Genomic DNA, 16,494 nt, shown 5'->3' with positions numbered 1-16,494 from the left:
TTGTTTCTAACGTATTTATAAGGTACCATGTGATTTTTTTTTTGTTGTTGCTTTGTATGTATGTCCCTCCCCCAAGGTATAACCCGTTTTCACTGTGTTTGATGTTGGTATAATTTGGGGAGGGGAAGGGAACAAAATGTTCAAACAGGGATACAGATTGACCCATTACAACAACGAGATGTACAAGATGCTATGGAAAAGCGAACTTTATAATTTAAGCTGGGGGGGAGTGGAGTTGAGGAGGTGGGAGGGATGGGATGGTAGGGGAAACACAAAGGAGGAGGCAACAATGCTGGACAAGAAATGTGCTCATTACCTTGCTCATGTAACTGTAGCCCCTCTGTACAGTATTTTCACAATAAAAAACATTTTAAAAAATGAAGTAGAACATGAACTTTTAGCACTGGGAGTACACAGAAAATCTAAGAGGTTTGTTCAGGACAATTGCTCACTGGCGGTACTTGAAAACCTAATTTGTGTTAAGATTTTATATCATAATTGTGAGTGTAATTCCTAAGTAGAGCTTAGGAATTACTTAATTACTACATAGTAAGTGAAAACCTTGCAATTTAATGGTCCCATCTCCAAACGTAATGTTACAATGATCTGGTAGTTTTGTTTCCTGAAGCCTTTCTCCTATGAGGGATGGTAAATGCCCAGTGTCAGTGTCATACTACCTACTTGAAATCCCCAGCAACCTAGGAAGCTGAAGCAGGAGGAGGATCATAATTTCAAGACCAGCCTGGGTTGCAAAATGAGATTCAAAGTCCAAAACTGCAGTTGGACCTGAGCTACCATAAATGGGGTCTTCCAAGGTTTTTAGAACAGCTGTGCATCATGTGGACCCAGGTGCCCCCTCTAGGGGTGGGAGCAGGACACCACAGCTTGGACTTTGAACGCTACACATCAGGGTTAATGAACTCTGTGTGAAAGGGCCATACGCTCAGCTACAACTTTTTTTGAGTGCAGGTCCTAGGATTTGAACTTGGGCTGGTGCCATCTCTGAATCGCGATTCTCACTCAGATCTCAGCCTCCTGAGGAGCTAAGACTTCAGGAGACTACAGGTATGAGCCACTGGCATCCAGCTTGCCGCAACGTAACTTGTCTTTGTAGAGTAAAGCAGCTACAAGTAATAATAGCAAGGCCATCTTCCAATAGCACTTACTCATGGATACTGAAATCTAAACTTGGTATAATTATGTGTCACAAAATAATGTCTTTCATTTTTTAACTACTGCCAATCGCTGGGGGGTGGGGGAGGGGGGATACCAAAAACTCACAGCTGGGCACTGGTGGCTCAGGCCTGTGATCCTAGCTACTTAGGAGCCTGAGATCTGAGGATTGTGGTTCAAAGCCAGCCCAGGTGGAAAAGTCTGTGAGACTCTTACGTCCAATAAACCACTCAGAAAATCAGAAGTGATGCTGTGGCTCAAGTGGTAGAGCACTAGCCTTACGCTGAAGAGCTGAGGGACAGTGCCCAGGCCCAGAGGTCAAGCCCCACGACTGACCAAAAAAAAAAGCTAAGGAATACCACCCAAGCCCTGAGTTCAATGCCCAGGAATAGCACAAAAAAGCAAAACAACAAAAATCACTCAGCTGGTGGGCTGTCCAACAGCAAGTGACAGGCTGTATTTAGTCTGTGGGCCATGTAAAGACTTGTGGGCACAGTGTGGTATAAAATAGGATTGTTGGGTTTGATTACGTATACATGAGGGGTTTCCCATCATGCTTAAGGTCCTGGCTCTGGACAGGAAGTGCAGAGGCACTGGTGCAGGACAGGCATTTGGGTCTACATTGTGCTATCTGACGCCTTTAGCATCTGCATTTCCCCTTCAGTCACCGGCATATACGCATGTAGACGGTCATTGTGAAACTTTTTCTTTTTCCAAATTCTAGGTAAAAACAATATCCGTAACAAAATCATGAACACTTATTTACAAGTGAGACACTTTCCATTTACCACATCAGTTTTCATGGTAATGTGGGGAGTATGTGCAACTCTGCATAAGTAATAAGAACGTTCAAAACTGCCATTGTCCCGACAGCACTAATAAATGCCACCGGGCGTGGATTTTGAACGTTAGAGCTTTTATTTCCTTTGCTCACATATCCTTGATGTTGCCAAGAAGGAACTGGAGATTGCCAATGTCAGCAAAAACCTGGTCCGTCACAGGTACGTGGTCTCTCAGAAAACACATTTAAGATTGGTTCTAAACTCTTGCTTCTGAAACCATCCACCGGCCCGCTGAAGGTCAAAGCTGTGCGCTTCTCCATTTGGCCATTTTACTTATGGAGTCCTGAGTGCGCCTGTCCCCTGGGACACTGTCACAAGGCTTCATGCTTCTCCATCCAGGCCATCCTAAGGGCACTGTGGAAGGCAAGAACTCCTGAAATGGATCCTTTATTCTTCTGTTTCCATACGTGTCTCACCACCGAACAAGAAAGGCCGCTGTGTATCTCCACGCAGCTGCAGACTTCCATCACACGCTGCTGTGACTTGGCTCCGTCCACAGAAGAGGTCCCATTCGTCAAGAGTGGGAAATACCCTACTTCCTCAGAAAAGCTGGAAGTCTGAAAACTAGAGGACATTCATTCTCTCAACCCTTTGTCCCTCGGCAGGTAAACAGCCAAGAAAGGATAATTTCCCCCCACATTCTAGCTAGATAGATGGCCAGGTGAGGCTTTCTCCGGTTAGGGTTGTTGTTGACTATATGACTTCACTGAACTTGTGCTTTATTTTTCTTTGGAATGGCAGTTCCAGGAATCATTAAATAGAGTATTAATAAGGGAGGATGTCAGTGTCCTAGAAATGAATGTATACATCTACTGGAGGACAAGGCCAACCTGGAGGAAGGAGGAAATGGAACAGTAAGACCAAACAAGACCAAAGTTCCCTCCCAGTGTAGAAGCACCGCACAGCACTGGCCAGGGAATTCGGTGCCCATAAACCCTCAGCCGGCTACTCTCACCTTTTCAGAATCTGTTCCTGGACACCTCCAGTTGTACAAATAATACTGTAAATTTCCATCTGCAATACCAAACTTGAGTTTTTCCAAGAAGGTCTTATTCTCCATCAAATCTAGGGCATTGAAGACATCGAATCCTTTCTGCCAATTTAAAAGGGATTTAATACATCAAAGGACTGTTTTCTACATTGTGTATTTAGTACCACATAATTCCTCTACTAGTAGCTCAAGTATGCATTTGTCATAGTTCGATGTCTGCAGGATAAAGTACAGGTCAGGAACTAAGTACAAAACTGTGTGAACACTAGTGTTCAATCTGACGGAGTCAGCAAGATATTTCAGAAATGCTGAAGCAAGAAATGGAGTCTGACAGCTGGCTACCAGGCACTGAGAAAAGAGCACTTCCGTTTCAGATGTCTGTCTGCGCAGTTCCTTCTCCAGGATCGTTCACTACTGACCTTTCTGAGTCCTGACTCAGCTGAAGCAACTTCCCCAGGAAACAGAGCTGTAACAGCATGTTTTTCTTGGGCTGATCCCGAAAAATCAATTGAAATTTTTCATAGTAAAAATTTAATTTCTTTAAAACTACTAAGTAAGCTGGGCACTGGTGGCTCATGTATAATCCTAGCTACTTAGGAGGCTGAGATTTGAGGATCACAGTTCAAAGCCAGCCTGTGCAGAAAAGTCCCTGTGAGACTCTTATCTCCAATTAACCACTCAAAAGTTGGAAATGGCACTATGGTTCAAGTGGTAGAGGGCTAGCCTTGAACACAAAGTGGCTCAGCAACAGTGCCCAGGTCCTGAGTTCAAGCCCCACAACTGACAAAAAAAAAAAAAATTAGGTAAGACAGGTGCCAGTGTCTCATGCCTATAATCCTAAACTACTCACGGCTGGGAGCTGAGGACTGAAGTTCAAAGCCTGCTTGGGCAGACAAATTCAAGAGACTCTTATCGCCAATTAACCAGCAAAAGCCAGAAGTAGGTGTGGCTCAAGTGCCAGCCATGGAGGGGGGAGGACTATGCAAGAGAGTAAGCATAGGTATACACACACACACACACTGAGAGTAAGTAAAAGTCTTAGATAATCCTCAAAATATATAGAAGCACCTAGGTTTTTATTTCTCAAGGTTTTGACCTTAAATAACTTATTATTGATCATTTTGGGGAGGTTGCTGAAAAAGAGCAATCTGGAGATAATGCTGATTTGGGCATCCTAAAAGTAACAGATTTTGCCAGAAGTGGGTGGCTAACGTCCATAATCCAGCTATTTAGGGGGCTGAGATCTGAGGATCATGGTTCAAAGGCAACCCAGGCAGGAAAGTCTGTGAGACTCTTATTTCCAAATAACCAGAAATGATGCTGTGGCTCAAGTGGCAGAGTGCTAGCCGTGGGCAAAAAAGCTCAGGGACAGTACCCAGGCTCTGAGGTTCAAGCACCAGGACTTGCACAACAACCACAACCACAACAAAAACCCCAAAGCACTAGATTTGTAAAACCTGTTTTCAGGGCTGGGAAGGTGGCTCAGTGGTAGAGCGTTTGCCTTGTATGCATGAGGCCCTGGGTTCGAGTCCTCAGCACCACATAAGCAAAAAGAAAAAAGCCGGAAGTGGCGCTGTGGCTCAAGTGGTAGAGTGCTAGCCTTGAGCTGAAGAGCTGAGGGACAGTGCCCAGGCCCAGAGTTCAGGCCCCATAACTGGACCTCCCCCCCCAAAAAAAACAAAACAAAAAAAACACCTGTTTTCAGTGATCAAAACCCAGACAAGTAAAAGGAAATCATTTTGATAAACCAGTTCCAGTTTTTAATGAATAATTATCATCAAAACCTATGCTTGTCAGCTGACTCAAAACTTTTTTTTAAAGGAAAGCATCCATTTGCAGCAAAATTTAACAACTATTCTAACTTACAGACTGAAGGAACAGAAAAATAATAGGGTAAGTTTACATTATGAATTTGATTCCATACAGTGACTGCTTACTTGAACCCCAAACTTACAATGACAGTCCTTTAACTCTGCCTTTCTGAGAAGAAAGGAGGAACTGGAAATGTTTTTTTTCTATTTCCTAGTTTATCCTGTACTAACAGGAATGCTTGCTAAAACTTCCAAGGAAAGAAACGGAAACAACAGGCACTAAAGTTTTGGAGAAAGAACATGCGGTAGGAAGCGCGAGACACGGAGTCCTCCCACTCACCAGCTTAGCAATGACCAGCGCGTCACTCATGAGGTCCAACAGGGGCGTCTCGGTGTGGATGTTGTAGAAGGAGTAGGCGGCCTTGAGGCTCTTGTGGGAGGGGTGGTGCATGACGGTGGAGGGGAGTGTGTAGAAACTCAGGAAGTCTGTCAGTCTCCCGCTGGGGCTCTGGGGGCACAGATGACGTCAGGTAAGTACTTGCTTGGAACCAGCTGAGGAGCTCAGTGACTCTTCCCCATAAAAAGCAACAAGCCAAGATTTCCTTTTCTATAGCCCAGTGTGAGTCTCAGATGTTGTGTTGGGCTAAACCAAGAGAACAAAGTTGCATAGACCTTTAAGGGAAGTCCCAGTCAGTGATTTGCATGAAGTTCCTAGAAAGCACAACTGCCCTGACAACAAGAATTTCTCATGTTGACTCATGCGTCAACTGTCTATGCAACAGTGACGACAGACGCACAGCCGTGCGTAGGTGGCCCACACCTGCTATCCTAGCTACTTGGGAGGCTGAGAATAGGGAGGATAGTGGTTCAAGGCCTTCTGGGCCAAAAAAGCTCACATGCTTCCCACTATCCCATAGCTGGATGTGGTGGAACATGCCCAAATGGTTCCTATTAAGTCAGACACTAATGAGATTTGCAAACATGCACGATTATTTTCACTAATTTTATTGTGAATCAGTGAGAAACACTAATTCATTTTGCAAATAAAATATATTCCTTAAGAAACATTCAATGGATTTTGGCTACCAGTCTGTCATTTTTTTCACACAAAACAATAAAAATCTAAATTAAAAAATATAACTAAGCTGTCTATATATACAACCAGAAGAAAAAAGAAAAAGAAAAACCCTTCAGCATCCTCAAGAATTCTTTGGATGCTGAGATTAAAAAGGTGAAGAGCATCAGTACGTAAACCTTTGTTCATAGATGCATCCGCACTTAGCTGTGGCTCAAGTAGTGAGTGCTAGCCTTGAGCACAGAGACAGCCCAGGCCCTTAGTTCAAGCCCCAAGATGGACATCACACACACACACACACACACACACACACACACACACACACACACACACACACACACACACACACACACACACACACACACACACACACACAGGCCAGTCTTAGCCAGGCATATACCCATGTCATTCCAGAGCTCAGGAGGCAAAAGCAGGAGATGAAGCCAAGGCAAGGGATTGTGAGCAGAAAAGAGGAAGAGGAGGAAAAGCACCCTCTGGTCATTCCAGAATATGAGCTTCATCACGCCAGTTATTACCCTAGCTTTACCTCCACTACAAATGTGTCGATGATGTGCTCCTGGGGCAGGAACCAGTGGGCCACTTCCTCCTCATCCATCACCGGAGCCAGATGAAACTGCTTCAGGTAACGGTTGATCAATCCCTGAACCGCTTTGATATCTTTTGGTTCCATTGGCCTCAAACCTGAAGTCTTGGTAACCTTGTTACAAGGAAAATAAAGCAGACCCGCAAGTATAAATTCCAGGGGAGCAAAGAACTTTGTGTCCCAAGAGGGCTCCACAGGAAAGTAACACATACAGGAACTGTAGGACCTCGGCTCAGACCTATGCAGTTACACACCTGCCATCCAACAAGATTGTCGGGTGACTGGACTGTGCTGGGCAAACACCAGCTTAGACAATGTCCCCATGGGGCAGGTCGACTCCCAGAACATCAGTGTGTGGCATGTCGTTTTACAGTCTACATGGTGGCAGAACGATTACAGGCGAGGAAAGCCCAAGAGACTCTTTTCTTTCAAAGCCAGAAGTGGAGCTGTGGCTCAAGTGGTAGAGCACTAGCCTTGAGCACAAAAGCTCAAGGCCCAGGCCCTGAGGTCAGCCCCAGGCCCAACAAGAATAAGAACAACAACAAAAACCCAGAAGTAGTATTGCCATGTGTCAAACTACATGGTATGAACTGTTCCAGAGCCAAGATTTCAAAGCAGAGATGTAAGCAATGATTGTATGACTTGATGTTAAACACTATTTAAAAACAATCACCTATACAACTAAACAAAGACCCTACCTTATGTGTCTTAGCAAGCACTACCTTACAGGGCTAACCTCTCCTGCACCCTGGCAGGTTAATGAGACTCCTTGTGCCTTTTTTTCATCTACTTCAAACTCCTTTACCTTTAAGGGACACTCTATCCTTCTCCAACTTTGTTTGGAAATATTCAACTCCAAGTTAAAAAAAACAAAACACAAGGAAAAGTTGGGAAGCCATGTTTCCTGAGGAAACAGCATTTGAGGGAACCGGAGCTCTGGGGTGGGTGCTGGACCAGCTCTGCGGGTGAAGAATTCTCACACTACACTCACACACTACACAATCCACTTGGAAAAAAATGTAATTTAGCTCCTGTCTTTAGTCCCAGCTAGTGGGGAAGTGGAAAGAGAAGCCTGCCAAAAGCTAGTTAAGACCCTGGCCTCTCAAGCTGCCATGCTGTGTAGGCTGCCCTATGGAGAAGACCATGTGATAACAAGCAAGGGAAGTTTCCAGCAGCCTGCAAGCAACTGAGGCCCTTGGCCCGCCAGCCAGTCCTGTCAACAGCCAAATGAACCTGACTGACCCAGTTAAGTCAGATGAGACCCCAGCCTGGCTGACTCCTGCTGACCCCTTCACAAGAGACACAGAAGCAGGCGCATCGGAGTGAGTAGTGGCTGGGCCCCGCACCCATGGAGCCTGAACAGAAATAAGGGCTGGGATGTTACTCAGTGGTTGAGTGCTCACCCACCATACTTAAGGTCCTGGGTTCAATCCCCAGCACAAACAAAAGAAATAAAATGTACTGTTTTATAAGCTTTTCTGTTTGTGATCATCTGTGTTATGAGGCAAAAGATTAATAATATATCATCCAAGCCAACAATAAAACCCAGACTATACAGTACATTGAAATATTTGAGAGAGCTATCTTTGGCCAAGCATGGTGGCTCATACTTGTAATCCCAGCTACTACCCAGGAAATGGAGATAAGAGAATTACAATTTGAGGCCAGCTTGATCAATATAAATGTTAGTGAAAGATCCTATATGAAAAAAACTACAATGTGGCATGGACTTGTTTAGCAATTATGTAGAGACAGAGAAAGTGAGTGAGACGGAGAAAGAAAGAGAAAACTTTTCATTTAATCACATTCAATTACAAACCTTTTTTTTGTGTTGTGCCAGTTCTGGGGCTTGAACTCAGAGCCTGGTTGATGTTCCTGAGCGTTTCTGACCAAGGCTGGTACTCTACCACTGGAGCCCATAGCTCTACTTCTTTTTAGAGGTTAAGAGTCTCAAGGACTTTCCTACCTAGTCTGGCTTTGAACCGTGATCCTCAGATCTCAGGCTCCTGAGTAACTAGGATTACAGGCGTGAGCCACCAGCTCAATCACAAACTCTTAAAAGAAAAACAAAAACCAAAAAAGCCAACTAGTATTTCTAAGCAAACCCTCCACATTCTGGGCAATCTTCTCGTCTATGTATTCCAGTCCTTGGACACACCAAGCCCACTCTAGGCTGCTGCCGAGGATTCTTTCCTGCACTGCACCCAGAGCTTCCGCAGTTCCAGCCAATCGTTCTTACTTACATCAGGAAGTCTGTACAGCTTCATGGTTCGCTGCAGTGTCATATTTCTACTCAAGTGAGAAAATTTCACTTCTACTAATTTTCTGGGATTTAGGGATCGATGCCAGTACCTGGAACAGACAATGAAGGCTTTAAAATCCAATTGATCTCTTAACTCTGTATCTTTCTGCTCTGTGTCAGCTGAGTTGTTCCAGAAACACTCATGCAATACATATGTTGTGCTAGGCACAGTGCTGGGCACAATGCTTTTTGCCAGCCCCCCTCCTAGATGATGAGTTTTGTTTCTAAAATGTTTTGCATCCCTAGTTGCTGTTGGATTGGTGGTTTTTTTGGTCAGTTGTAGGGCTGGAACTCAGAGCTTGGGGGCTGCCCCTGAGCTCTTTTGCTCAAGGTGAGTGCTCTACCACTTTGAGCCACAGGTCCACTTCCAGTTTTCTAGTGGTTAATTAGAAGTAAGAGTCTCAGATTTTCCTGCCCAGGCTGGCTTTGAACCATGATCCTCAGATCTGGCTTACAGGTGTGAGCCAGTGGCACCCACTTTTGTATTTCTTATGTGTAAGGACTTGGATAAGTAATGTATAATAAAACATCGGTAACGTCTGTTCTTCCTGTTTACAAAAGTAACAATAGGTTATATTAATTTTATGTTTTTAGTTTTTATGCTGTTTATTTGAAGTTTCATCCTGTTTCAGCCCATAAAAATAAATACCCCCTCAATATCCTAAAAATAGGAAGCCTGAATATTTTTCTCACTGGACCAATCTGTGATCTCAATTACAGTGGAAGCAGTTAGTCATGGAACCAGAGTTTACGCCTTCCTCTTACTTCTAGCAATCAGGCACATCTGGGTTTTCCACCAATCATTATCAGCCTTGGAATAGCTCAGTGTAGAAAATTAGACAGCAGATCACCATGCACACACGCCACTCAAATCCAACAGAATAATTTAATAATTATTTAAATAATTTAATAAAATTTAAAATTATTCAAACAATAATTATTAAATTGAATGATTATTTAAATAATTTATATTTAAATTTATTTTAAATTAAATTTATATTTAAATAATTATTTAAATAATTTAATAATTATTAAAATCACAAACCAGGTGACTGCATGACAGTCTCTATCTCTGCCACAGGTGATCCGCATATTCCCATAAAGCCAGCATGGTGTCTTGAGTTTAGGCCAGAGGAGAGAACTCTTCTGAGCAAAATGGCAGAGGCTGGTTGAGCTGTGGAGAAGGGAGGACCTGAGTAGGGATAGGGTGTCCTCACCTGCATGTGGCCACTGGCTTCGGCAGAACCACTCCGGCAGTGTATACCGCCTGGAAGATCCCCTCCAGGTTCACTCTTCTAGTTATTTCTCGAATCAACACCGGGGCGACCCGCTTTGACCTCAACTTCTTGTGAACACAAAGGAAGTTGATTTCTACCATCCTCTTCACACTAACCAAGACATTGAAAATCCAACCAACATGAGATAGAGACATTTTAAGAAAACTAGACAATATTTTCATGAACACCTGATGAGTACGAATGTGGAAGATATCCTTTAACACTTATACAAGAAAAATATTCTCTCATATAGACATTTCACTAATTCAGAATGAAATACCATTTGCAAACTTGATTGTAACGGAGACTCAATGTCTTTGTTCTAAAATTATGACTCCGGTCTTTCAAACTGAAAGAATGGATTGGGATGGGGAGAACAATGGACTGGGTAACATGGATCAGGACGTATTGTACTCATAAATTGATAAGACTGAGTTGAAAACTCTTTGTAGAACTATGTAAAGATAATCAAAAACTAAAGACTTCGGTCTTTTCTAAGTTTTTGTTTTAGTAGTTAGATGAGACATGCCTCAAAATTTCTGTGTTTCTCCTGTATGTAATTATGGCCATTATTGGGTGGTACAGATCCCACATCTGGTGAGATGTCACTCAAGAACACAATACAAAATGGAAAGACTTGGAAAAAATTATATTAAGTGAAGTAAGTCAGGCCCAAAGAAACATAGGTCCCATGGTTTCCCTTATTTGCAAAAACTAGTATATGTCTGAGTCAAGCAGAAAAGGGAAGATAAGTTGATGTAAGGGAAATGAACCCTAAGATAAGTATTCAAATGTTTTTTTCTTTCATGCGATTGTTTCTAACACATTTATAAGATGATTTCTTTGTTGCTTTGTATGTCCCCCACCCCCGACAGTATAACCCCTGCTTTCACTGTATTTGATGTTGGTATAATTTGTGGAGGGGAAGGGAAAAAACAAATCGTTTAAATAGGGATACAGGTGGACCCATTGCAACAATGAGATGTACAAGTTGTTAGTTCGAAAATGAACTTTACAACTTAGGTGGGGGGGGAGGATTGGGGGGGTGGGGGGGAAGGATGGGAAGGGATGGGAAGGGGAAACAAAGGAGGAGGCTACAATGCTTGATAAGAAATTCACTCATCTTGCCCATGTAATTCTAACACCTCTGTCACCTCTGTACAGTATTTTCACAATAATAATAATAATAAAAGAACACAATACAAGTCCCAGGGGCCCTACGTGGGCCTTGGTGGACCACAGCTGGTACTTTTTGGATCTATTATAAGCCTAAAGCTACAAGGCCCAAGCCTGGCTCTGCTTCCAAGTCCCAGGGCCTTCATTCAGCATACAACACTCCTGTGATCACATGCTTTTATCAGAAAATAAACTACCTGTCAATAGTCAACAGACTTACTACACATCAATCAAATTTTTGCTATTTTTTCATAGCTGGGTGTTTGACATGTAGAACAGAGAGTCAAAGCAAAAACCAAACTGATTCATCTGAGAAAATTTTTATTCCTCTTTTTTTGGCCAGGTCCTGGGGCTTGAACTCAGGGCCTGTGTGCTGTCCCTAAGGGTTTTTTTGCTCAAGGCTAGTGCTCTACCCACTTGAGCCACAGCTTTACTTCTGTCTTTTGTTGGTGTTTAATTGGAGATAAGAGTCTCACAGACTTTCTTGCTTGGCTTAGCTTCATTACTTTGATCCTCAAATCTCAGCTTCCTGAGTAGCTAAGGTTTACAGGTGTGAGCCACCAGCACGCAGCTCCTTCAAAAATTTTATGTTAATTTTTTTCTACAAATAAACCCGATATGCTTATTTGACTTTGTTTATTCTGACACATACATATGCTCATAAACTTGTGTATACATACATAATATGTGTATGTGGGCATATCTGAGATAGAGGCAGAGAAAAAAGTCAGAAGAGAAAGGGAAGGAAGGAGAGAGAGCGGGGAAAGAAAGAGGGAAGAAGGGAGGAAGGGAGGGAGGGAGGAGGAGGGAGGAAGGGAAGGAGGGAGGGAAAGGAAGACAGAGAGACAGATGCCTCTGTCCACTTCTTTTAATAGTCCAAGCTTTCCTTTAAAAAAAAAATCACAATTCTAACCTTAAGAGTTCTACAGGGGGGCTGGGAAGGTGGCTCAGTGGTAGAGCGCTTGCCTTGCATGCATGAGGCCCTGGGTTCGATTCCTCAGTACCACATAAGCAAAAAGAAAAAATCCGGAAGTGGCACTGTGGCTCAAGTGGTAGAGCGCTAGCCTTGAGCTGAAGAGCTGAGGGACAGCACCCAGGCCCAGAGTTCAGGCTCCACAACCGACCAAAAAAAAAAAAAGAGTTCTAGACTCACATCAAAATTGAGCAGAGCTCCCTTCTCATCCCTGTCCCCTTCCAACTATCAGCAGTTGCAGTGGCCAAGCTCAGAGAAACAAAAGGCACATGCTTTCTCTCCTATGCAGAAGCTAGACCTAAAATACACTGGGACATGACAAATGATAAAAGACTCTAGGCATTCACATACAGTGAGACCAAAGGAGGATATTCTTAGGGGAGGATCACAAAGGCTTAATACCTAATGTGTATTTCATCATATAAAGTAACCTTTATTGAAATGAATTTCAGAAAATGGAAGTTACAGGTTTTTGTCTTGAATGTTTGTTTATCTGTCTTTGGGAGGGTAAGGGGGCATAGAAGTAGAAGGACAAAGCGTGCACAAATGCAGTAATGGTACTCCCTGGAGACTATGTTGAAAATGAACTGCAACTTGTGGGCAGGGGAAACTGGGAGAGTGAGGGAAGGGTGACACTGTCCAAAAAGAAAGGTACTCTTCACCTGACTTATGGAACTGTAACCCCTCTCTATATCACCCTTATAACAACAATGGAAATATTTGATTTTAAAAAAAGGCCACTCCAATCACGATTCTTAGCAAGAAACACCAGCAATACTAGCAACAAGCTTTCACACATACCTGTCGTAAATCCGGATATTGGCTGGGATGGCACTTATGAACCCTACTAGTTTCTTATTGGAAGACACTCGGACCCCACAGTGCCACTGCATCAGCCAGCCTGGGGGACGCAGAGCCCTGAAATTGAGGTGGACAAGAAAGAAAGCTGGGCATCACTGGGCGCACGAAAACACAGGGGCAGACACAAGACCATTATCCCCAGGCCCCGGTCGCAAGCAGGACAAGACATACCACAGCAGGAACTCCGGCGAATAGTCGAAACGAAACATGTTGTCATCATCCTCTACGTAATTCTCGTTTAACAACGTGTACAATTCCTTGAGCTGCAAGAGCAAAGAGAAAACAGAACAGCGCCTTTTCTGCGATGCTCAGGACCACTTCACAGGGGATGAGAGGGATGTCTGGGTGGGTGTGGGTGGGCAGCTGCTGAACCTGGGAGTTTTACTCACCACCTCGGCATTACCCAAGTCCAAAGTATCCCACATAAAGCCCTGTGGCAGCGAGTATGGCTCCTGCCGCACGTGGTCTTTGTCAGGTTCAATTGCACCATGGGAAGTTACTACTTCATCTGGGGAAGGAAAGATTAAAGAAAAAAAAAAGCGGGAGGTTAAGAATATCAAATTGCAAAGCATTCAGATAATCAGTGATGTAAACAAAAATCAGATTTAAGATGCCTGGGTTTCATAGAACCTTCCAAAATATGCCATTAAGTTGGGTTCTGGTGTGTCCTGAAGCAGAAAAGCAAGGCACTGGTGTGAAACTCGCTATTTTGCCAAAATCACAGGAGGAATCCTGGGACACCAATTCCAAGGATATTGTAAACAGACCCCTAAGAACCTATGTATGAAATGGATATTTCTCAAGATGAGTGGCTCACACCTATTATCCTAGCTACTCACTGGACACTATGTTGAAAATGAGCTGGTGCCAGTGGCTCACACCTATAATCCTAGCTACTAAAGAGGCTGAGATGTGAGGATCACGGTTCAAAGCCAGCTGGGGCAGGAAAGTCCGTGAGACTCTTATCTCCAATAAGCCACCAGAAAAACCGGAAGTGGCGCTTGGCTCAAGTGGTAGAGCTCTAGAGCCTTGAGCTGAAGAGTTCAAGGACAGCACCCAGGCACAGAGTTTAAGCCCCTTGACAAAGAAAGAAAGAAAGAAAGAAAGAAAGAAAGGAAGGAAGAAAGAAAGAAAGAAAGAAAGAAGAAAGAAAGGAAGGAAGGAGGAAAGAGGGGAGAGGGGAGAGGAGAGGAGGGGAGGGGAGGGGAGGGAGGGGAGGGGAGGGGAGGGGAGGGGAGGGAGGAAAGTAAGTCAACTAAACATCTTGTGGGTAGGGATGGGAGGGAAAAACTAAAGAGCTGGGGAAAGGGTGACATTACCCAAAAAGAAATGTACTCTTTCCCTGACTTATGGAACTGTAACTCCTCTGCACACCACCTTATAATAAGACATTAAAAAAGAAAAGAAAAGAAATGGAGGTTTCATGTCCCTGGAAATGGTCTCATTTTACACTGCATTTCACAAGCCTGGCCCCACCCCTCCCAGCAGCAAACCTTCAAATAAATTTCCAGAGTGGCAATTTCTCTCCTATCTTTACTGCTAGTCATGTAATCTATGCCATTACAGTCTCTAGAGATTTCCAAATTTTCTTTTGTCTAGTTCTTCCTGAGAGTATCTGTCTGCTTCAGATGGAATACACTTTAGAGTGACTTGTCCCCCGTGGCCAATGCCTTGCTCCTGGCTTGCTCCCAGCAGGCCGGCCCTAGCCCAGAGGTTTCCTGGTGCCTTCCTTCTACTCAAGTGGTGGAGTGCCAGCAAGGGCAAGACGCTGAGTTCAAACCCTAGTACTGATCAAAAAGAACAACACACACACCCACACACACACACCGTACAACACACACACACACCGTACAACACACACACAGACACACCCACACACACCCACACCCACACACCATACAACACACCCACCCACACACACACACACACACACACACAGACAGACACACACACACCATACAACACACACACAGACACACACACAGATACACACACCCACACACAGACACACACACACACACCATACAACACACACACAGACACACACACAGACACACACACACACACAGACACACACACACACTGTACAACACACACAGACACACACCCACACACCCACACCATACAACACACACACAGACACACACACAGACACACACACACACACAGACACACACACACTGTACAACACACACACAGACACACACCCACACCCACACACACCATACAACACACACACACACATACAACACACACACACACACACCATACAACACACACCCACACACCCACCGTACAACACACACACACCGTACAACACACACACACCGTACAACACACACACACACAGACACACACACACACAGACACACACACAGACACACCCACACACACAGACACACACACACCGTACAACACACACACACCGTACAACCCACACCCACACACACCATACAACACACACACACACACACACAGACACACACACACACACAGACACACACACACACCGTATTACTTGTACATAATTTTTTTGGGGCGGGGAAAGGAGGGGATTGTCAGGTCCTGAGTGCTGTTCTTGAGCTCTTGTGCTCAAAGATAGTGAGTGCTCTACTGTTGAATTCATAGCTCCATTGGCTGAATTCATAGCTCCATTGGCTTTTTTGGTAGTTAACTGGATATAAGAGTCTCGTGGCTTTCCTGTCCAGGCTGGCTCTGAATTGTGATCCTCAGATCTGGACTTCCTGAGTAGCTAGGATTACAGGTGTGAGCCACCAGCACCCAGCCTATATCCATGTTGAATGGAGCCAAGTCTTTACTTGCTCATGCTTTTGGAAGATAAGTGGGAGAGCTTACGGAGCTTGGGCACTGGTTGTGTGTCCCAGAACTGGTATCTGCGCCTGGTGGCCTCATCAATGCTTCTGGCGGGGCCCTGGTACACTGACAGCAGCTCCATTGCTCTCTGGATGTCCTGCAGCTTCTGCATGGGGAGGGTGGGGTTCTAGAAGAGCGAGACAGAGACACAAGGCATCAGGAAGCTGCCACCACAATGGAGCCTGGCACAGGCACGTGTGGATCTGCGTCAGAGACTATGCACAATCCCTAAACAGAGCCCATTCTCCCGGAAGCCTGTGCCACATTGTGTCACAGGTTAGCACCACCCTGTAGCTTGAAGCCGGACACCTGGTGTAAACGGAAGCCCCCACCCAGGGCACCTCGGGGAGGAGGGACATGCAGGGCATGCATCAGCCCTCACAGCAGCCAGGCAGCCACCAGCTATGCGCTGTCAGGTTAATGGTTGGCAGTTGCAATGGAAACTACAGACATTAAACAAAAATAAATAAAAATAAAGGAGAAAAAGAAATCGGAACTTCGTACTGAGCTGGGCAGGAAATGATTAAGAAAGGAA

General features: G+C 44.4%; 1 protein-coding gene across 2 annotated transcripts in view; it reads right to left on the bottom strand.

Annotated features, from left to right (window-relative positions):
• Positions 1-1,918: 1,918 nt before the first annotated feature.
• Nmt2 (N-myristoyltransferase 2) overlaps positions 1,919-16,494 on the bottom strand; it is a 38,922-nt gene continuing 24,346 nt past the window's right edge. For both annotated transcript variants that reach the window (XM_042686195.1, XM_042686196.1), the window contains 10 exons: positions 15,942-16,086; positions 13,475-13,593; positions 13,257-13,348; positions 13,026-13,142; positions 10,016-10,186; positions 8,740-8,848; positions 6,440-6,610; positions 5,158-5,325; positions 2,971-3,108; positions 1,919-2,845 (listed from right to left, as the gene is read on the bottom strand). In XM_042686195.1, the coding sequence (XP_042542129.1) occupies positions 2,825-2,845; positions 2,971-3,108; positions 5,158-5,325; positions 6,440-6,610; positions 8,740-8,848; positions 10,016-10,186; positions 13,026-13,142; positions 13,257-13,348; positions 13,475-13,593; positions 15,942-16,086 (1,251 nt within the window). In that variant the 3' untranslated portion in view covers positions 1,919-2,824. The remainder of the gene's footprint in view (positions 2,846-2,970; positions 3,109-5,157; positions 5,326-6,439; positions 6,611-8,739; positions 8,849-10,015; positions 10,187-13,025; positions 13,143-13,256; positions 13,349-13,474; positions 13,594-15,941; positions 16,087-16,494) is intronic.

The sequence above is a fragment of the Dipodomys spectabilis genome, unplaced genomic scaffold (genome assembly GCF_019054845.1).
Source record: "Dipodomys spectabilis isolate Male_0828 unplaced genomic scaffold, ASM1905484v1 ptg000096l, whole genome shotgun sequence".
NCBI classification, from domain to species: domain Eukaryota; kingdom Metazoa; phylum Chordata; class Mammalia; order Rodentia; family Heteromyidae; genus Dipodomys; species Dipodomys spectabilis.
The sequence above is the reverse complement of the archived record's forward strand: the minus strand, read 5'-3'. Positions and strand labels throughout refer to the sequence as shown.